General features: G+C 32.9%; 1 protein-coding gene across 1 annotated transcript; it reads right to left on the bottom strand.

The window, feature by feature from the left end:
- Positions 1–30: 30 nt before the first annotated feature.
- On the bottom strand, positions 31–24,351 carry LOC133619186 (uncharacterized). Its single transcript, XM_061980111.1, has 2 exons — positions 23,845–24,351; positions 31–1,155 (listed from the first exon to the last, which is right to left on the bottom strand). The coding sequence occupies exons 1-2, from the start codon at positions 24,017–24,019 to the stop codon at positions 65–67; spliced, it is 1,266 nt and encodes a 421-aa protein (XP_061836095.1). The 5' UTR covers positions 24,020–24,351; the 3' UTR covers positions 31–64.

A 24,351-nucleotide genomic window follows, 5' to 3' on the forward strand; every position in this document is an offset into this window, starting at 1 on the left:
AGTCTTGACACAGTGTGAAGGTGGCCTATATGTTTCCTACATGTTGATGTTGGCGGCGAGGGAGTCATTCCATGTGTGTTTTCATGTGTGTCGCCATGTTTGCCTTGGCGGAGAATCTTTTCCCGCAAATTAAGCAACTGAAAGGCTGTTCTCCCGTGTGCGTCCTCATGTGTCTCACCATGGTCCCCGTCTGGGAGAAGCTTTTCCCGCAAACTGAACAAACGCACGGTTTCTCTCCCGTGTGCGTCCTGGTGTGCGACAACATGTACGACTTCCGGGAGAATCGCTCGCCGCAGGTGGGACAGCTGTAGAGTTTCTCCCCCGAGTGCGTCCGCAGGTGCCGGGAGTAGTCCCGCTTGTGGGAGAAGCTCTTGCCGCAAGCGGCGCACGCGAACGGTTTCTCGTGCGTGTGCGTCCTCATGTGCGCGACCATGTTCGACTTCTCGGAGAATCGTTTGTCGCAAACAGAACAACTAAAGGGTTTTTCCCCCGTGTGCGTCCTCATGTGTCGGGCCAAGGTAAACCTGTGGGCAAATTTTTGTCCGCAAACCGAGCAAATGAAAGGTTTCTCTCCCGTGTGCGTCAGCATGTGCCGAGTCAGGCCGCCCGATTTAGCAAATTTCTTAGCGCAAACTAAGCAGGTCACGTAAGTCCCTGGCTTCTTTTTTGAGCAGTCGTCGTGTTTGTTGTCAGCTTCGCAGTCCGTATCGCTGCTCAAAGGTTCCCGGGCATTGTTCCGGTCTTCGTCCCCGGGAGAGAGTGATGTGTCGTCACTATGGGACAGCGGGGCGAAGAGGTTGTCTGCTTGTGCTCTTCCACAGTGGTCTCCATCTGCTTCTGTTGTCCAGTGTTGATGTGAGCTGCTGCTGGGAGGCTCCGCCCATCTGCGATGAAGCAGTGAGGACTCGGGTGGTTTCTCTTCGGTCTTCACACAGACTACAGTCAGCGGCAACTTGGTGAAATCGGCCTCCTCCGACCCGAGAAGACGCTCTCTCTCCTTAGTGACCCAAAGTTCCTCCTCTTCCTCTTTAATGCGGGGGGGCTCCTCAGTGACCCAAAGTTCCTCCTCTTCCTCTTTGACGCGGGGGGGCTGTGAATACTCCGGCTTTAAAGCGGAGCGACGTTCTTCTTGACGACCAAGTCGCTTGCGGACTTCTGCAGGACACAAACACACTTTAGCCCAGACACGAGCAACATGATTTAATCCATCTAAAAGCACGGGTCGCCAACCCAAAATGTTAAAAGAGCAATATCGAACCAAAAAAATAAATACATTAATATCTGTCTGGAGCCTCCAATAAATAAAAGCCTTATATAAGCGTTATAATGAAGACAACACATGATGTAAGTGTCTATATTAGCCTACTATCAAAATGACTTTAAAAGTCTTATTTAAGTGTTATAATGAAGACAACACATGACGTAAGTGTCTATATTAGTTATATTAGCCTACTATCAAAACGACTTTAAACGTCTTATATAAGTCTTATAATGAAGACAACACATGACATAAGTGTCTACCGTATTTTCCGCACTATTAGCCGCACCTAAAAACCACAAATTTACTCAAAAGCTGACAGTGCGGCTTATAACCCGGTGCGCTTTATATATGGATTAATATTACGATTCATTTTCATAAAGTTTCGATCTCGCAACTTCGGTAAACAGCCGCCATCTTTTTTCCCGGTAGAACAGGAAGCGCTTCTTCTTCTACGCAAGCAACCGCCAAGGTAAGCACCCGCCCCCATAGAACAGGAAGCGCTTCTTCTTCTACTGTAAGCAACCACCCGCCCGCGTAGAAGAAGAAAAAGCGCGCGGATATACCGTACGTTTAATTTCCTTTGTGTGTTTACATCTGTAAAGACCACAAAATGGCTCCTACTAAGTGACAGGGATCCGGTTCATGAAAAGACGCAATCTCTCCATCCGCACACGGATTACTATTTCACAGCAACTGCCTAAAGACTTTCAAGAAAAGCTGGCTACTTTCCGTGCATATTGTAAAAACAAGATAGCTGAAAAAAAATCCGGCCAGAGAACATTATCAACATGGACGAGGTTCCACTGACTTTTGATATTCCTGTGAACCGCACTGTGGATACAACGGGAGCACGTACGGTGAATATTCGCACCACAGGGAATGAGAAGTCATCCTTCACTGTGGTTCTAGCTTGCCATGCTAATGGCCAGAAACTTCCACCCATGGTGATATTCAAAAGGAAGACCTTGCCAAAAGAGACCTTTCCAGCCGGCGTCATCATAAAAGCTAACTCGAAGGGATGGATGGATGAAGAAAAGATGAGCGAGTGGTTAAGGGAAGTTTAAGTTTACGCGAAGAGGCCGACGCAGCTCCGTCCATGTTGATATACGACTCCATGCGCGCCCACATCACGCTGGTTTTAATATATTATTAAAGTTTGACTGACCTATCTGACTGTTTTTTTGACATTCCTTTAGCGCAGTTAGATGCGGCTTATAACACGGGGCGGCTTATAGGTGGACAAAGTTTTGAAATATGCCGTTCATTGAAGGCGCGGCTTATAACCCAGGGCGCCTTATGGTGCGGAAAATACGGTATATGTTTTTATGACTTGGAAGAAAAAAAAAAAATGTACTCCATGTAATCGCAAATTACGTTAACTTAAATATTATCTAATTATGCAAAAATATATGATCAAACATTCAAACCATTTTTTAAATAGAAATAAATACTAATAATAATGATTTCAAAGCAAGTTATCCATCAAATTGTGCAATGTAAAAGTAGCAATAGATTTCATGGTCAAATTGTGACATTTACTGTGCTTTTTACAGCATTTTTCTCTAAATGAAAAAAACAGTACTTTTTTTTTTTTACTGTAATAAACTGTGGTGCCGTTTTGGCAGCTCAGGTGCCAAAATTGTACTGTAAAAACGCAGTTTTTTTTATTTACAGTAAAAAAACAAAAGTAAATTTTTTACAGTAAAATCCTGGCAACTGAGCTGCCTTTTTTACCATAAAAACAGCAGTAGTGTTTTTCCATTTACAGTAATATACACTACATTTACAGTAATATACACTACATTTACAGTAATATACACTACATTTACAGTAATGTACACTACATTAAGGGGTGAAATTATTGCAACTTACCATATTTTTTTTTACATTTTAGTTTAAAAAATAATCTACTAATAAAATGGTGTAATAATAGTATTCACTGTTAGAAGCGGCCCTCTGGGGCCAAACATAACTGCCATGTGGCCCTCAGTGAAAAGCACTTTGACACCTCTGATCTACATCAACAATACAATTTGCCTGAGTGGCTGGACAGGACATATTAAAAAAAAAAAAAACATTTTTTGTTTTAAAAATCGATTTATTTTCTACTCTAATAGAATCATTACAAGTAAGAATCACGATTCAATAGAACATCGATTTTTTTTACACCCCTAGGTCGGAAATTATTATTATCGGTTCAAAGTTCCATTATCGTGCATCCATATGTTTTTATGACTTAAAACTACTTTTTTTTTCCAATTTTGGAAAAAAAAAAAAAAAAGTACTCCATGTAATCGCAAATTATGTTAACTTAAATATTATCTAATTATGCAAAAATATATGATCAAACATTCAAACCATTTTTTTAAATAGAAATAAATACTAATAATAATGATTTCAAAGCAAGTTATCCATCAAATTGTGCAATGTAAAAGTAGCAATAGATTTCATGGTCAAATTGTGACATTTACTGTGCTTTTTGCAGCATTTTTCTCTAAATGAAAAAAACAGTACTTTTTTTTTTTACTGTAATAAACTGTGGTGCCGTTTTGGCAGCTCAGGTGCCAAAATTGTACTGTAAAAACGCATTGTTTTTTATTTACAGTAAAAAAACAAAAGTAAATTTTTTACAGTAAAATTCTGGCAACTGAGCTGCCTTTTTTTACCATAAAAACAGCAGTAGTGTTTTTCCATTTACAGTAATATACACTACATTTACAGTAATGTACACTACATTAAGGGGTGAAATTATTGCAACTTACCATATTTTTTTACATTTTAGTTTAAAAAAAAAAATCTACTAATAAAATGGTGTAATAATAGTATTCACTGTTTGAAGCAGCCCTCTGGGGCCAAACATAACTGCCATGTGGCCCTCAGTGAAAAGCACTTTGACATCTCTGATTTACATCAACAATACAATTTGCCTGAGTGGCTGGACAGGACATATTAAAAAAAAAATTAAAAAAAATGTTTGTTTTAAAAATCGATTTTTTTTTTTACTCTAATAGAATCATTACATGTAAAAATCACGACTCATTAGAAAATCGATTTTTTTTTTGACACCCCTAGGTCGGAAATTATTATTATTGGTTCAAAGTTCCATTATCGTGCATCCATATGTTTTTATGACTTAAAACTACTTTTTTTCCCCAATTTTGAAAAAAAAAAAAAAAAATGTTCTGCATGTAATCGCAAATTACGTTAACTTAAATATTATCTAATTATGCAAAAATATATGATCAAACATTCAAACCATTTTTTAAATAGAAATAAATACTAATAATAATGATTTCAAAGCAAGTTATCCATCAAATTGTGCAATGTAAAAGCAGCAATACATTTCATGGTCAAATTGTGACATTTACTGTGCTTTTTGCAGCATTTTTCTTTAAATAAAAAAAACTGTACTTTTTTTTTTTTACTGTAATAAACTGTGGTGCCGTTTTGGCAGCTCAGGTGCCAAAATTGTACTGTAAAAACGCAGTTTTTTTTATTTACAGTAAAAAAACAAAAGTAAATTTTTTACAGTAAAATTCTGGCAACTGAGCTGCCTTTTTTACCATAAAAACAGCAGTAGTGTTTTTCCATTTACAGTAATATACACTACATTTACAGTAATATACACTACATTTACAGTAATATACTCTACATTTACAGTAATATACACTACATTTACAGTAATATACACTACATTTTGAGATGAAATTATTGCAACTTACCTTTTTTTTTTTTTTTTTACATTTTAGTTTAAAAAATAATCTACTAATAAAATGGTGTAATAATAGTATTCACTGTTAGAAGCGGCCCTCTGGGGCCAAACATAACTGCCATGTGGCCCTCAGTGAAAAGCACTTTGACACCTCTGATTTACATCAACAATACAATTTGCCTGAGTGGCTGGACAGGACATATTAAAAAAAAACAACAACATTTTTTTGCTTTAAAAATCGATTTTTTTTCTACTCTAATAGAATCATTACAAGTAAGAATTACGATTCAATAGAACATCGATTTTTTTTTGACACCCCTAGGTCGGAAATTATTATTATCGGTTCAAAGTTCCATTATCGTGCATCTATATGTTTTTATGACTTAAAACTACTTTTTTTTCCAATTTTGAAAAAAAATAAAAATAATTTACTCCATGTAATCGCAAATTTTGTTAACTTAAATATTATCTAATTATGCAAAAATATATGATCAAACATTCAAACCATTTTTTAAATAGAAATAAATACTAATAATAATGATTTCAAAGCAAGTTATCCATCAAATTGTGCAATGTAAAAGTAGCAATAGATTTCATGGTCAAATTGTGACATTTACTGTGCTTTTTACAGCATTTTTCTCTAAATGAAAAAAACCAGTACTTTTTTTTTTACTGTAATAAAATGTGGTGCCATTTTGGCAGCTCAGGTGCCAAAATTGTACTGCAAAAATGCAGTTCTTTTTATTTACAGTAAAAAAACAAAAGTAAATTTTTTACAGTAAAATTCTGGCAACTGAGCTGCCTTTTTTACCATAAAAACAGCACTAGTGTTTTTGCATTTACAGTAATATACACTACATTTACAGTAATATACACTACATTTACAGTAATGTACACTACATTTACAGTAATATACACTACATTTACAGTAATATACACTACATTTACAGTAATGCACACTACATTAAGGGGTGAAATTATTGCAACTAACCATATTTTTTTTACATTTTAGTTTAAAAAAAAAATCTACTAATACAATGGTGTACCGGTAATAATAGTATTCACTGTTAGAAGCGGCCCTCTGGGGCCAAACATAACTGCCATGTGGCCCTCAGTGAAAAGCACTTTGACACCTCTGATTTACATCAACAATACAATTTGCCTGAGTGGCTGGACAGGACATATTAAAAAAACAAAAACATTTTTTGTTTTAAAAATCGATTTATTTTCTACTCTAATAGAATCATTACAAGTAAGAATCACGATTCAATAGAACATCGATTTTTTTTTTTGACACCCCTAGGTCGGAAATTATTATTATTGGTTCAAAGTTCCATTATCGTGCATCCATATGTTTTTATGACTTAAAACTACTTTTTATTCCCAATTTTTGAAAAAAAAAAAAAATGTACTCCATGTAATCGCAAATTATGTTAACTTAAATATTATCTAATTATGCAAAAATATATGATCAAACATTCAAACCATTTTTTAAATAGAAATAAATACTAATAATAATGATTTCAAAGCAAGTTATCCATCAAATTGTGCAATGTAAAAGTAGCAATAGATTTCATGGTCAAATTGTGACATTTACTGTGCTTTTTGCAGCATTCTTCTCTAAATGGAAAAAACAGTACTTTTTTTTTTTACTGTAATAAACTGTGGTGCCGTTTTAGCAGCTCAGGTGCCAAAATTGTACTGTAAAAACGCAGTTTTTTTTATTTACAGTAAAAAAAACAAAAGTAAATTTTTTACAGTAAAATTCTGGCAACTGAGCTGCCTTTTTTACCATAAAAACATCAGTCGTGTTTTTGCATTTACAGTAATATACACTACATTTACAGTAATGTACACTACATTAAAGGGTGAAATTATTGCAACTTACCATATTTTTTTTACATTTTAGTTTAAAAAAAAATCTACTAATAAAATGGTGTAATAATAGTATTCACTGTTAGAAGCGGCCCTCTGGGGCCAAACATAACTGCCATGTGGCCCTCAGTGAAAAGCACTTTGACACCTCTGATTTACATCAACAATACAATTTGCCTGAGTGGCTGGACAGGACATATTAAAAAAAAAAAAACATTTTTTGTTTTAAAAATCGATTTATTTTCTACTCTAATAGAATCATTACAAGTAAGAATTACGATTCAATAGAACATCGATTTTTTTGACACCCCTAGGTCGGAAATTATTATCATCGGTTCAAAGTTCCATTATCGTGCATCCATATGTTTTTATGACTTAAGACTACTTTTTTTTCCAATTTTGGAAAAAAAAAAAAATGTACTCCATGTAATCGCAAATTACGTTAACTTAAATATGATCTAATTATGCAAAAATATATGATCAAACATTCAAACCATTTTTTTAAATAGAAATAAATACTAATAATAATGATTTCAAAGCAAGTTATCCATCAAATTGTGCAATGTAAAAGTAGCAATAGATTTCATGGTCAAATTGTGACATTTACTGTGCTTTTTGCAGCATTTTTCTCTAAATGAAAAAAACTGTACTTTTTTTTTTTTTACTGTAATAAACTGTGGTGCCGTTTTGGCAGCTCAGGTGCCAAAATTGTACTGTAAAAACGCAGTTTTTTTTATTTACAGTAAAAAAAACAAAAGTAAATTTTACAGTAAAATTCTGGCAACTGAGCTGCCTTTTTTACCATAAAAACCGCAGTAGTGTTTTTCCCTTTACAGTAATATACACTACATTTACAGTAATATACACTACATTTTGAGATGAAATTATTGCAACTTACCATATTTTTTTTTTTTACATTTTAGTTTAAAAAATAATCTACTAATAAAATGGTGTAATAATAGTATTCACTGTTAGAAGCGGCCCTCTGGGGCCAAACATAACTGCCATGTGGCCCTCAGTGAAAAGCACTTTGACACCTCTGATTTACATCAACAATACAATTTGCCTGAGTGGCTGGACAGGACTTATTAAAAAAAACAAAAACATTTTTTGTTTTAAAAATCGATTTATTTTCTACTCTAATAGAATCATTACAAGTAAGAATTACGATTCAATAGAACATCGACATTTTTTTGACACCCCTAGGTCGGAAATTATTATCATCGGTTCAAAGTTCCATTATCGTGCATCCATATGTTTTTATGACTTAAAACTACTTTTTATTGCCAATTTTGGAAAAAAAAAAAAAAGTACTCCATGTAATCGCAAATTACGTTAACTTAAATATTATCTAATTATGCAAAAATATATGATCAAACATTCAAACCATTTTTAAAATAGAAATAAATACTAATAATAATGATTTCAAAGCAAGTTATCCATCAAATTGTGCAATGTAAAAGTAGCAATAGATTTCATGGTCAAATTGTGACATTTACTGTGCTTTTTGCAGCATTTTTCTCTAAATGAAAAAAACAGTACTTTTTTTTTTTTTTACTGTAACAAACTGTGGTGCCGTTTTGGCAGCTCAGGTGCCAAAATTGTACTGTAAAAACACAGTTTTTTTTATTTACAGTAAAAAAACAAAAGTAAATTTTTTACAGTAAAATTCTGGCAACTGAGCTGCCTTTTTTACCATAAAAACAGCAGTAGTGTTTTTCCATTTACAGTAATATACACTACATTTACAGTAATATACACTACATTTACAGTAATGTACACTACATTAAGGGGTGAAATTATTGCAACTTACCATATTTTTTTTTACATTTTAGTTTAAAAAATAATCTACTAATAAAATGGTGTAATAATCGTATTCACTGTTAGAAGCGGCCCTCTGGGGCCAAACATAACTGCCATGTGGCCCTCAGTGAAAAGCACTTTGACACCTCTGATTTACATCAACAATACAATTTGCCTGAGTGGCTGGACAGGACATATTAAAAAAAAAAAAAACATTTTTTTGCTTTAAAAATCGATTTATTTTCTACTCTAATAGAATCATTACAAGTAAGAATCACGATTCAATAGAACATCGATTTTTTTTGACACCCCGAGGTCGGAAATTATTATTATCGGTTCAAAGTTCCATTATCGTGCATCCATATGTTTTTATGACTTAAAACTACTTTTTTTTTCCAATTTTGGAAAAAAAAAAAAAAAAGTACTCCATGTAATCGCAAATTACATTAACTTAAATATTATCTAATTATGCAAAAATATATGATTAAACATTCAAACCATTTTTTAAATAGAAATAAATACTAATAATAATGATTTCAAAGCAAGTTATCCATCAAATTGTGCAATGTAAAAGTAGCAATAGATTTCATGGTCAAATTGTGACATTTACTGTGATTTTTACAGCATTTTTCTCTAAATGAAAAAAACAGTACTTTTTTTTTTACTGTAATAAACTGTGGTGCCGTTTTGGCAGCTCAGGTGCCAAAATTGTACTGTAAAAACGCTTTTTTTTTTTATTTACAGTAAAAAAAACAAAAGTAAATTTTTTACAGTAAAATTCTGGCAACTGAGCTGCCTTTTTTACCATAAAAACAGCAGTAGTGTTTTTCCATTTACAGTAATATACACTACATTTACAGTAATGTACACTACATTAAGGGGTGAAATTATTGCAACTTACCATATTTTTTTTACATTTTAGTTAAAAAAAAATCTACTAATAAAATGCATTAAAAAATGGTGTAATAATAGTATTCACTGTTAGAAGCGGCCCTCTGGGGCCAAACATAACTGCCATGTGGCCCTCAGTGAAAACCACTTTGACACCTCTGATTTACATCAACAATACAATTTGCCTGAGTGGCTGGACAGGACATATTAAAAAAAACAAAAACATTTTTTTGCTTTAAAAATCGATTTATTTTCTACTCTAATAGAATCATTACAAGTAAAATCACGATTCAATAGAACATCGATTTTTTTTGACACCCCTAGGTCGGAAATTATTATTATCGGTTCAAAGTTCCATTATCGTGCATCCATATGTTTTTATGACTTAAAACTACTTTTTTTCCAATTTTGAAAAAAAAAAAAAAAAAGTACTCCATGTAATCGCAAATGACGTTAACTTAAATATTATCTAATTATGCAAAAATATATGATCAAACATTCAAACCATTTTTTAAATAGAAATAAATACTAATAATAATGATTTCAAAGCAAGTTATCCATCAAATTGTGCAATGTAAAAGTAGCAATAGATTTCATGGTCAAATTGTGACATTTACTGTGCTTTTTACAGCATTTTTCTCTAAATGAAAAAAACTGTACTTTTTTTTTTTTTTTACTGTAATAAACTGTGGTGCCGTTTTGGCAGCTCAGGTGCCAAAAGTGTACTGTAAAAACGCAGTTTTTTTTATTTACAGTAAAAAAACAAAAGTAAATTTTTTACAGTAAAATTCTGGCAACTGAGCTGCCTTTTTTTACCATAAAAACAGCAGTAGTGTTTTTCCATTTACAGTAATATAGACTACATTTACAGTAATATACACTACATTTACAGTAATATACACTACATTTACAGTAATATACACTACATTTACAGTAATATACACTACATTAAGGGGTGAAATTATTGCAACTTACCATATTTTTTTTTACATTTTAGTTTAAAAAATAATCTACTAATAAAATGGTGTAATAATAGTATTCACTGTTAGAAGCGGCCCTCTGGGGCCAAACATAACTGCCATGTGGCCCTCAGTGAAAAGCACTTTGACACCTCTGATTTACATCAACAATACAATTTGCCTGAGTGGCTGGACAGGACATATTAAAAAAAAAAAAAAACATTTTTTGTTTTAAAAATCGATTTATTTTCTACTCTAATAGAATCATTACAAGTAAGAATCACGATTCAATAGAACATCTATTTTTTTTGACACCCCTAGATCGGAAATTATTATTATCGGTTCAAAGTTCCATTATCGTGCATCCATATGTTTTTATGACTTAAAACTACTTTTTTTTTCCAATTTTGAAAAAAAAAAAAAAATTTACTCCATGTAATCGCAAATGACGTTAACTTAAATATTATCTAATTATGCAAAAATATATGATCAAACATTCAAACCATTTTTTAAATAGAAATAAATACTAATAATAATGATTTCAAAGCAAGTTATCCATCAAATTGTGCAATGTAAAAGTAGCAATAGATTTCATGGTCAAATTGTGACATTTCCTGTGCTTTTTACAGCATTTTTCTCTAAATGAAAAAAACAGTACTTTTTTTTTTTTTACTGTAATAAACTGTGGTGCCTTTTTGGCAGCTCAGGTGCCAAAATTGTACTGTAAAAACGCTTCTTTTTTTTTATTTACAGTAAAAAAACAAAAATAAATTTTTTACAGTAAAATTCTGGCAACTGAGCTGCCTTTTTTACCATAAAAACAGCAGTAGTGTTTTTCCATTTACAGTAATATACACTACATTTACAGTAATATACACTACATTTACAGTAATATACACTACATTTACAGTAATATACACTACATTTTGAGATGAAAATATTGCAACTTACCTTTTTTTTTTTTTACATTTTAGTTTAAAAAATAATCTACTAATAAAATGGTGTAATAATAGTATTCACTGTTAGAAGCGGCCCTCTGGGGCCAAACATAACTGCCATGTGGCCCTCAGTGAAAAGCACTTTGACACCTCTGATTTACATCAACAATACAATTTGCCTGAGTGGCTGGACAGGACATATTAAAAAAAACAAAAACATTTTTTGTTTTAAAAATCGATTTTTTTTACTCTAATAGAATCATTACAAGTAAGAATCACGATTCAATAGAACATCGATTTTTTTTGACACCCCGAGGTCGGAAATTATTATTATCGGTTCAAAGTTCCATTATCGTGCATCCATATGTTTTTATGACTTAAAACTACTTTTTTTCCCTAATTGTGGAAGAAGAAAAAAAATGTACTCCATGTAATCGCAAATTATGTTAACTTAAATATTATCTAATTATGCAAAAATATATGATCAAACATTCAAACCATTTTTTAAATAGAAATAAATACTAATAATAATGATTTCAAAGCAAGTTATCCATCAAATTGTGCAATGTAAAAGTAGCAATAGATTTCATGGTCAAATTGTGACATTTACTGTGCTTTTTACAGCATTTTTCTCTAAATGAAAAAAACAGTACTTTTTTTTTTTTACTGTAATAAACTGTGGTGCCGTTTTGGCAGCTCAGGTGCCAAAATTGTACTGTAAAAACGCAGTTTTTTTTATTTACAGTAAAAAAAACAAAAGTAAATTTTTTACAGTAAAATTCTGGCAACTGAGCTGCCTTTTTTTACCATAAAAACAGCAGTAGTGTTTTTCCATTTACAGTAATATACACTACATTTACAGTAATGCACACTACATTAAGGGGTGAAATTATTGCAACTTACCATATTTTTTTTACATTTTAGTTAAAAAAAAAAATCTACTAATAAAATGGTGTAATAATAGTATTCACTGTTAGAAGCGGCCCTCTGGGGCCAAACATAAAAGCCATGTGGCCCTCAGTGAAAACCACTTTGACACCTCTGATTTACATCAACAATACAATTTGCCTGAGTGGCTGGACAGGACATATTAAAAAAAACAACAAAATTTTTTTGCTTTAAAAATCGATTTTTTTTCTACTCTAATAGAATCATTACAAGTAAGAATCACGATTCAATAGAACATCGATTTTTTTTTTTACACCCCTACGTCAGAAGTGATTATTATCGGTTCAAAGTTCCATTATCGTGCATCCATATGTTTTTATGACTTAAAACTACTTTTTTTTCCCTAATTGTGGAAGAAAAAAAAAAAAAGTACTCCATGTAATCGCAAATTATGTTAACTTAAATATTATCTAATTATGCAAAAATATATGATCAAACATTCAAACCATTTTTTAAATAGAAATAAATACTAATAATAATGATTTCAAAGCAAGTTATCCATCAAATTGTGCAATGTAAAAGTAGCAATAGATTTCATGGTCAAATTGTGACATTTACTGTGCTTTTTGCAGCATTTTTCTCTAAATGAAAAAAACAGTACTTTTTTTTTTTTACTGTAATAAACTGTGGTGCTGTTTTAGCAGCTCAGGTGCCAAAATTGTACTGTAAAAACGCAGTTTTTTTTATTTACAGTAAAAAAACAAAAGTAAATTTTTTACAGTAAAATTCTGGCAACTGAGCTGCCTTTTTTACCATAAAAACAGCAGTAGTGTTTTTGCATTTACAGTAATATACACTACATTTACAGTAATATACACTACATTTACAGTAATATACACTACATTTACAGTAATATACTCTACATTTACAGTAATATACACTACATTTACAGTAATATACACTACATTTTGAGATGAAATTATTGCAACTTACCATATTTTTTTTTTTTACATTTTAGTTTAAAAAGTAATCTACTAATAAAATGGTGTAATAATAGTATTCACTGTTAGAAGCGGCCCTCTGGGGCCAAACATAACTGCCATGTGGCCCTCAGTGAAAAGCACTTTGACACCTCTGATTTACATCAACAATACAATTTGCCTGAGTGGCTGGACAGGACATATTAAAAAAAAACAAAACATTTTTTTGCTTTAAAAATCGATTTATTTTCTACTCTAATAGAATCATTACAAGTAAAATCACGATTCAATAGAACATCGATTTTTTTTGACACCCCTAGGTTGGAAATTATTATTATCGGTTCAAAGTTCCATTATCGTGCATCCATATGTTTTTATGACTTAAAACTACTTTTTTTTTCCAATTTTGGAAAAAAAAAAAAAAAAGTACTCCATGTAATCGCAAATTATGTTAACTTAAATATTATCTAATTATGCAAAAATATATGATCAAACATTCAAACCATTTTTTAAATAGAAATAAATACTAATAATAATGATTTCAAAGCAAGTTATCCATCAAATTGTGCAATGTAAAAGTAGCAATAGATTTCATGGTCAAATTGTGACATTTACTGTGCTTTTTGCAGCATTTTTCTCTAAATGAAAAAAAACAGTACTTTTTTTTTTTTACTGTAATAAACTGTGGTGCCGTTTTGGCAGCTCAGGTGCCAAAATTGTACTGTAAAAACGCAGTTCTTTTTATTTACAGTAAAAAAACAAAAGTAAATTTTTTACAGTAAAATTCTGGCAACTGAGCTGCCTTTTTTACCATAAAAACAGCAGTAGTGTTTTTCCATTTACAGTAATATGCACTACATTTACAGTAATACACACTACATTTACAGTAATATACACTACATTTTGAGATGAAATTATTGCAACTTACCTTTTTTTTTTTTTTTACATTTTAGTTTAAAAAATAATCTACTAATAAAATGGTGTAATAATAGTATTCACTGTTAGAAGCGGCCCTCTGGGGCCAAACATAACTGCCATGTGGCCCTCAGTGAAAAGCACTTTGACACCTCTGATTTACATCAACAATACAATTTGCCTGAGTGGCTGGACAGGACATATTAAAAAAAACAAAAACATTTTTTGTTTTAAAAATCGATTTATTTTCTACTCTAATAGAATCATTACAAGTAAGAATCACGATTCAATAGAACATCGATTTTTTTTGACACCCCTAGGTCGGAAACTATTATTATCGGTTCAAAGTTCCATTATCGTGCATCCATATGTTTTTATGACTTAAAACTACTTTTTTTCCCTAATTGTGGAAGAAGAAAAAAAATGTACTCCATGTAATCGCAAATTATGTTAACTTAAATATTATCTAATTATGCAAAAATATATGATCAAACATTCAAACCATTTTTTAAATAGAAATAAATACTAATAATAATGATTTCAAAGGAAGTTATCCATCAAATTGTGCAATGTAAAAGTAGCAATAGATTTCATGGTCAAATTGTGACATTTACTGTGCTTTTTACAGCATTTTTCTCTAAATGAAAAAAACTGTACTTTTTTTTTTTACTGTAATAAACTGTGGTGCCGTTTTGGCAGCTCAGGTGCCAAAATTGTACTGTAAAAACGCATTTTTTTTTATTTACAGTAAAAAAACAAAAATAATTTTTTTACAGTAAAATTCTGGCAACTGAGCTGCCTTTTTTACCATAAAAACAGCAGTACTGTTTTTCCATTTACAGTAATATACACTACATTTACAGTAATATACACTACATTTACAGTAATATACACTACATTTTGAGATGAAATTATTGCAACTTACCATATTTTTTTTTTTACATTTTAGTTTAAAAAAAAAATCTACTAATAAAATGGTGTAATAATAGTATTCACTGTTAGAAGCGGCCCTCTGGGGCCAAACATAACTGCCATGTGGCCCTCAGTGAAAAGCACTTTGACACCTCTGATTTACATCAACAATATAATTTGCCTGAGTGGCTGGACAGGACATATTAAAAAAAACAAAAACATTTTTTTGCTTTAAAAATCGATTTATTTTCTACTCTAATAGAATCATTACAAGTAAGAATCACGTTTCAATAGAACATCGATTTTTTTTTTACACCCCTAGGTCGGAAATTATTATTATCGGTTCAAAGTTCCATTATCGTGCATCCATATGTTTTTATGACTTAAGACTACTTTTTTTTCCAATTTTGGAAAAAAAAAAAATTTACTCCATGTAATCGCAAATTACGTTAACTTAAATATTATCTAATTATGCAAAAATATATGATCAAACATTCAAACCATTTTTTAAATAGAAATAAAGACTAATAACAATGATTTCAAAGCAAGTTATCCATCAAATTGTGCAATGTAAAAGTAGCAATAGATTTCATGGTCAAATTGTGAAATTTACTGTGCTTTTTGCAGCATTTTTCTCTAAATGAAAAAAACAGTACTTTTATTTTTTTTTTACTGTAATAAACTGTGGTGCCGTTTTGGCAGCTCAGGTGCCAAAATTGTACCGTAAAAAATGCAGTTTTTTTTATTTACAGTAAAAAAACAAAAATAAATTTTTTACAGTAAAATTCTGGCAACTGAGCTGCCTTTTTTTTACCATAAAAACAGCAGTAGTGTTTTTGCATTTACAGTAATATACACTACATTTACAGTAATATACACTACATTTACAGTAATATACACTACATTTACAGTAATATACACTACATTTACAGTAATGTACACTACATTAAGGGGTGAAATTATTGCAATTTACCATATTTTTTTTTTTACATTTTAGTTTAAAAAAATAATCTACTAATAAAATGGTGTAATAATAGTATTCACTGTTAGAAGCGGCCCTCTGGGGCCAAACATAACTGCCATGTGGCCCTCAGTGAAAAGCACTTTGACACCTCTGATTTACATCAACAATACAATTTGCCTGAGTGGCTGGACAGGACATATTAAAAAAAACAAAAACATTTTTTGTTTTAAAAATCGATTTATTTTCTACTCTAATAGAATCATTACAAGTAAGAATCACGATTCAATAGAACATCGATTTTTTTTTGACACCCCCAGGTCGGAAATTATTATTATTGGTTCAAAGTTCCATTATCGTGCATCCATATGTTTTTATGACTTAAAACTACTTTTTTTTTCCAATTTTGGAAAAAAAAAAAAAAATGTACTCCATGTAATCGCAAATGACGTTAACTTAAATATTATCTAATTATGCAAAAATATATGATCAAACATTCAAACCATTTTTTAAATAGAAATAAATACTAATAATAATGATTTCAAAGCAAGTTATCCATCAAATTGTGCAATGTAAAAGTAGCAATAGATTTCATGGTCAAATTGTGACATTTACTGTGCTTTTTGCAGCATTTTTCTCTAAATGAAAAAAACAGTACTTTTTTTTTTTTTTTACTGTAATAAACTGTGGTGCCGTTTTGGCAGCTCAGGTGCCAAAATTGTACTGTAAAAATGCAGTTTTTTTTATTTACAGTAAAAAAAACAAAAGTCAATTTTTTACAGTAAAATTCTGGCAACTGAGCTGCCTTTTTTACCATAAAAACAGCAGTAGTGTTTTTCCATTTACAGTAATATACACTACATTTACAGTAATGTACACTACATTAAGGGGTGAAATTATTGCAACTTACCATATTTTTTTTACATTTTAGTTTAAAAAAAAATCTACTAATAAAATGGTGTAATAATAGTATTCACTGTTAGAAGCGGCCCTCTGGGGCCAAACATAACTGCCATGTGGCCCTCAGTGAAAAGCACTTTGACACCTCTGATTTACATCAACAATACAATTTGCCTGAGTGGCTGGACAGGACATATTAAAAAAAACAAAAACATTTTTTTGCTTTAAAAATCGATTTTTTTTCTACTCTAATAGAATCATTACAAGTAAGAATTACGATTCAATAGAACATCGATTTTTTTTGACACCCCTAGGTCGGAAATTATTATTATCGGTTCAAAGTTCCATTATCGTGCATCCATATGTTTTTATGACTTAAAACTACTTTTTTTCCCCAATTTTGAAAAAAAAAAAAAGAAAAGTACTCCATGTAATCGCAAATTACGTTAACTTAAATATTATCTAATTATGCAAAAATATATGATCAAACATTCAAACCATGTTTTAAATAGAAATAAATACTAATAATAATGATTTCAAAGCAAGTTATCCATCAAATTGTGCAATGTAAAAGTAGCAATAGATTTCATGGTCAAATTGTGAAATTTACTGTGCTTTTTGCAGCATTTTTCTCTAAATGAAAAAAACAGTACTATTTTTTTTTTTTACTGTAATAAACTGTGGTGCCGTTTTGGCAGCTCAGGTGCCAAAATTGTACTGTAAAAACACAGTTTTTTTTTATTTACAGTAAAAAAACAAAAGTAAATTTTTTACAGTAAAATTCTGGCAACTGAGCTGCCTTTTTTACCATAAAAACAGCAGTAGTGTTTTTCCATTTACAGTAATATACACTACATTTACAGTAATATACACTACATTTACAGTAATATACACTACATTTTGAGATAAAATTATTGCAACTTACCATATTTTTTTTTACATTTTAGTTTAAAAAATAATCTACTAATAAAATGGTGTAATAATAGTATTCACTGTTAGAAGCGGCCCTCTGGGGCCAAACATAACTGCCATGTGGCCCTCAGTGAAAAGCACTTTGACACCTCTGATTTACATCAACAATACAATTTGCCTGAGTGGCTGGACAGGACATATTAAAAAAAAATTAAAAAAAATTGTTTTAAAAATCGATTTATTTTCTACTCTAATAGAATCATTACAAGTAAGAATCACGATTCAATGGAACATCGATTTTTTTTGACACCCCTAGGTCGGAAATGATTATTATCGGTTCAAAGTTCCATTATCGTGCATCCATATGTTTTTATGACTTAAAACTACTTTTTTTCCCAATTTTGGAAAAAAAAAAAAAAAAGTACTCCATGTAATCGCAAATTACGTTAACTTAAATATTATCTAATTATGCAAAAATATATGATCAAACATTCAAACCATTTTTTAAATAGAAATAAATACTAATAATAATGATTTCAAAGCAAGTTATCCATCAAATTGTGCAATGTAAAAGTAGCAATAGATTTCATGGTCAAATTGTGACATTTACTGTGCTTTTTACAGCATTTTTCTCTAAATGAAAAAAACAGTACTTTTTTTTTTTTTTACTGTAATAAACTGTGGTGCCGTTTTGGCAGCTCAGGTGCCAAAATTGTACTGTAAAAATGCAGTTCTTTTTATTTACAGTAAAAAAAACAAAAGTAAATTTTACAGTAAAATTCTGGCAACTGAGCTGCCTTTTTTTTTTATCACCTGTGGGATGTTCCAAATAAGTGTTTGATGAGCATTCCTCAACTTTATCAGTATTTATTGCCACCTTTCCCAACTTCTTTGTCACGTGTTGCTGCCATCAAATTCTAAAGTTAATGATTATTTGCACAAAAAAAAAAAATGTTTATGAGTTTGAACATCAAATATGTTGTCTTTGTAGCATATTCAACTGAATATGGGTTGGAAATGATTTGCAAATCATTGTATTCCGTTTATATTTACATCTAACACAATTTCCCAACTCATATGAAAACAGGGTTTGTAAAAAGTATGTGTATAAAATCAATAATAAAGACCAAGAAAATGAATACTATTTAGTTTATACTTCACAACCACAACCCACAAAGAGAGGAGCCAGATGAGGTGGTTCGGGCATCTGGTCAGGATGCCACCCAAACGCCTCCCGACCGGTAGGAGGCCACGGGGAAGACCCAGTTCTCATCTTCTTCACAGAAAATGAGCCAAAGTCAGTGAGTCTCAGTTTGTGAAGTGAATTATATTTATATAGCGCTTTTTCTCTAGTGACTCAAAGCGCTTTTACATAGTGAAAGCCAATATCTACCGTATTTTCCGCACTATAAGGCGCACCTAAAAACCACAAATTTTCTCAAAAGCTGACAGTGCGCCTTATAACCCGGTGCGCTTTATATATGGATTAATATTAAGATTCATTTTCATAAAGTTTCGATCTCGCAACTACGGTAAACAGCCGCCATCTTTTTTCCCGGTAGAACAGGAAGCGCTTCTTCTTCTACGCAAGCAACCGCCAAGGTAAGCACCCGCCCCCATAGAACAGGAAGCGCTTCTTCTTCTACTGTAAGCAACCACCCGCCCGCGTAGAAGAAGAAAAAGCGCGCGGATATTACCGTACGTTTCATTTCCTTTGTGTGTTTACATCTGTAAAGACCACAAAATGGCTCCTACTAAGCGACAAGGATCCGGTTCATGAAAAGACGCAATCTCTCCATCCGCACACGGATTACTATTTCACAGCAACTGATATTCCTGTGAACCGCACTGTGGATACAACGGGAGCACGTACGGTGAATATTCGCACCACAGGGAATGAGAAGTCATCCTTCACTGTGGTTCTAGCTTGCCATGCTAATGGCCAGAAACTTCCACCCATGGTGATATTCAAAAGGAAGACCTTGCCAAAAGAGACCTTTCCAGCCGGCGTCATCATAAAAGCTAACTCGAAGGGATGGATGAAGAAAAGATGAGCGAGTGGTTAAGGTAAGTTTACGCGAAGAGGCCTGGTGGCTTTTTTCACGCAGCTCCGTCCATGTTGATATACGACTCCATGCACGCCCACATCACGCTGGTTTTTAATATATTATTAAAGTTTGACTGACCTATCTGACTGTTTTTTTGACATTCCTTTAGCGCAGTTAGATGCGGCTTACAACACGGGGCGTCTTATAGGTGGACAAAGTTTTGAAATATGCCGTTCATTGAAGGCGCGGCTTATAACCCAGGGCGGCTTATGGTGCGGAAAATACGGTAAGTGTTTTTTTCATCATTTATTCTCTACAAAAAACCTTCTGTAAAAGGAAAAAAATGTATGACGGAATGACAGACAGAAATACCCATTTTTTTATATATATATAAATGTATTTATTTAGCTATTCTTGTTTAAATCACACTTACGTGTAACTTACAAATGACAATATATTTATTTATTTAAGTGTGTATCAAACTGGTAGCCCTTCGCATTAATCAGTACCCAAGAAGTAGTTTTTGGTTTCAAAAAGGTTGGTGACCCCTGTACTAGGGCATCAAATCAGTGTCAGTTGAGTCGGTCCATAGGTTGCCTGTAGGGATTTTTAATGTCCAGCAGATGTCAGTATTTAGTGACACAGTATCGACACAGTATCAATACAGTTTTGCAATGTGTCGAAACGCTTCATGACGCCTCATCAACCCATCACTAAGAGATAGTGTCTTTTGTTCACGCAACCAACCTTGCTTTGCAACTTGCGATTTCTTCCGACGAAGAATACAAAAAAAGTATCGAAAGTTTTCTCGAACGCATTTTTAGGGCCCGCATGGCCCATTGCATAAGGACTCCCAAAGGGAGTCCTTATGCAATGGGACATAAGGACCTATTGAATTTGTAAGGTTTTATTCTTTATTCTTCCACCGCCACATTAAACTGTAATTTGACCCACTTAACATGCTTCAAAACTCACCATATTTGACCCACACATCAGGACCTGCGAAAATTGCCTTTTTAAAAAAAAACGAACCACAAAACTCAAAATTGCGCTCCAGCGCCCCCTAGGAAAAAAAAAACTAGACTGCCTGTAACTCCCACTAGGAAGGTCGGAGAGACATGAAACAAAAACCTCTATGTAGGTCTGACTTAGACCTACATTTCATAATGGTACATTGTCGGGCTAAAATCAACAGGAAGTTGGCAATTCCCCCTTCAAGACAAAAAAGTACTAAAAACAGTCACTTTTGCCTCTTTGAGCTGTAATTTGACCCCCTTAACATGCTTCAAAACTCACCAAACTGAACGCACACATCAGGACTGGCAAAAATTGTGATCTAATAAAAAAACCTAACCCCAAACCTCAAAATTGCGCTCTAGCGCAATTTTTTAATAAAACGCACAAAAAACTGCTCCTCGGATGAAAAAACTGACAAAACTGCCTGTAACTCCCACTGGGAAGGTCGGAGAGACATGAAACAAAAACCTCTATGTAGGTCTCACTTAGACCTACATTTCATAAACTGACAACCCCCAGCAAAAATCAACAGGAAGTTTGCTATTCCCCCTTCAAAACAATTTTTTTGTAAAAACCGGTCACCTTCCTTCAAAAACTATCTCCTCTGAGCGCGTTTGTCGTTTCGGCTTCAAACTAACACAGGAGAGAGATTAAACCCTTGTGTATAAAATAACAGAACAGCGTTTTAATACCTGCTCCGGTTTTGATTTTATGACCCTTCAAAGACCCGCTGCGCTGATGCTGCTGCGCTGCTGTTTTTTTAAGATGGCTGTTTAAAAGCAGGAAGCACCAGCGTGCCCACACAATGCAGACAAGGTAGGTACACTAGACAAAAGTCTTGGGACACTTATGACTACCACCGGACAAAAGTATTTCGGACACTTAGGCCGAAAACTGGACAAAAGTATTGGGACACTTAGGCCGAAAACTGGACAAAAGTATTGGGACACTTGGGACTACAACTTGACAAAAGTATTGGGACACTTGGGACTAAAACTGGACAAAAGTATTGGGACACTTAGGACTAGCACCTGCCAAATACGCGGGCCCGACCAACGCTGCTTGCAGCTTTAATTTTTATTGGTATTGATTACGCGTCTAACACACATCGTTTTATGGTCCGACTCTAATCACGGAAATGACAAGCTTTTCTTTGAATCGGGTGATTTTTCATTATTAAAATTATCGACGTGATCTGTCCGCAGTATCATCCATACCTAGAACTTACGAGAGGACATCATTTATCCTGTCCTTACTTTAGATCGGGGGTCGGCAACCAGCGGCTCCAGAGCTGCATGCGGCTCTTTAGCGCCAACTGAAAAGCGCTATACCAAATAAAATGTATTATTATTATTATTATTATTATTGTTAACTTAGTGGTTCCCTGGAGTTTTTATTTTTTTAAATGCATAACTTTTTTTGTTTAATATGGTTTGTTTAGGAGGACAAACATGACACAAACCTTCCTAACTGTTAGAAATCCCACTCTTTATATCAAACATTCCTTACTGGTGAGAGTATTTGGCGAGCGCCGTTTTGTCCTACTAATTTCAGCGGTCTTTGAACTCTCCGTAGTTTGACTACATCTACAACTCCCTGCGACGCTGCTACAGAAAGACCTGTTTCATGCCACTCCTTCCGTCTTCTCATTTTGTCCACCAAACGTTTTATGCTGTGAGTGAATGCATAATGCTATCTGGACTAGCTGCATGGACATATTGCATCATTATGCCACGTTTGTAGCTACAGTATATTTGAGCTCATTTCATTGCCTTTACTTATGTCCTCTGTGTATTTAATTTGTATTTGTATGTCTCATGACACATTATCTGTGTGTAGTATTAGCTGCATTTCTCATAGTTGTTTGTGTAATTTGTAATGTAGACACTTACATCATATGTTGTCTTCATTATAACACTTATATAAGACTTTTAAAGTCATTTTGATAGTAGGCTATTGTAACTAATATAGACACTTACGTCATGTGTTGTCTTCATTATAACACTTATATAAGACTTTTAAAGTCATTTTGGTAGTAGGCTAATATAACTAATATAGACACTTACATCATGTGTTGTCTTCATTATAACACTTAAATAAGACTTTTAAAGTCATTTTGATAGTAGGCTAATATAGACACTTACGTCATGTGTTGTCTTCATTATAACACTTATATAAGACTTTTAAAGTCATTTTGATAGTAGGCTAATGTAACTAATATAGACACTTACATCATGTGTTGTCTTCATTATAACACTTAAATAAGACTTTTAAAGTCATTTTGGTAATAGGCTAATAACGCTTCATGACGCCTCATCAACCCATCCCTAGAACCTACCATAATGTTAGTGAACATGTATGAACCCACTATAATGTTAGTGAACATGTATCATCCTACTATAATGTTAGTGAACATGTATGATCCTACCATAGTGTTAGTGAACATGTATGATCCTACTATGTTAGTGAACATGTATAAACCTACCATGATGTTAGTGAACATGTATGAACCCACTATAATGTTAGTGAACATGTATAAACCTACCATGATGTTAGTGAACATGTATGAACCCACTATAATGTTAGTGAACATGTATGATCCTACTATGATGTTAGTGAACATGTATGATCCTACCATAATGTTAGTGAACATGTATGATCCTACTATGTTAGTGAACATGTATAAACCTACCATGATGTTAGTGAACATGTATGAACCCACTATAATGTTAGTGAACATGTATGAACCTACCATGATGTTAGTGAACATGGATGAACTCACTATAATGTTAGTGAACATGTATAAACCTACCATGATGTTAGTGAACATGTATGAACCCACTATAATGTTAGTGAACATGTATAAACTTACCTCCACCGTGCCAAACAATCGGAGTCTTGCTAGAAGCTTCCAGTTGTCGATGCCGCTCCTTTTCCTGGATTGTTCTAGAAAGTTCCTCCTCGTACGACGCGATGGTTCTTTCAAACAGCGCGAATATTTCATCGGCCGCCGCCATGAGTCGCTCCTTCACCAACTCTTTCAACATTTTTGATGTTTTTTTGTGGAAAACAACTGGAATGTTGCGCTTTGTCTGGAATGTGTCGCTTTCTGCCTTTTCCTGCCTTTTCTTCTTCTGCCTCTTTTTTCTCTTTCTTTTTGCTCAATGGCGTGTTGGCGCCATGACTTGCACAGCGCCACCTGCTGCACTGGAGTATGCGACGTGGGCTTTACAGCTGTACCTTCTTCACATTGGTCGAAATCACAATATAATTTAAGACGTTATTTTACAAAAACATATGTATACATAAAAAATGAAACTATTTCTTCTCACATCATCCCATGTCCTTTGTATATTCCATAAAATCCGCCTTTTTCTTC

Source organism: Nerophis lumbriciformis, linkage group LG20 (assembly GCF_033978685.3).
Source record: "Nerophis lumbriciformis linkage group LG20, RoL_Nlum_v2.1, whole genome shotgun sequence".
In the NCBI taxonomy this organism is placed as follows: domain Eukaryota; kingdom Metazoa; phylum Chordata; class Actinopteri; order Syngnathiformes; family Syngnathidae; genus Nerophis; species Nerophis lumbriciformis.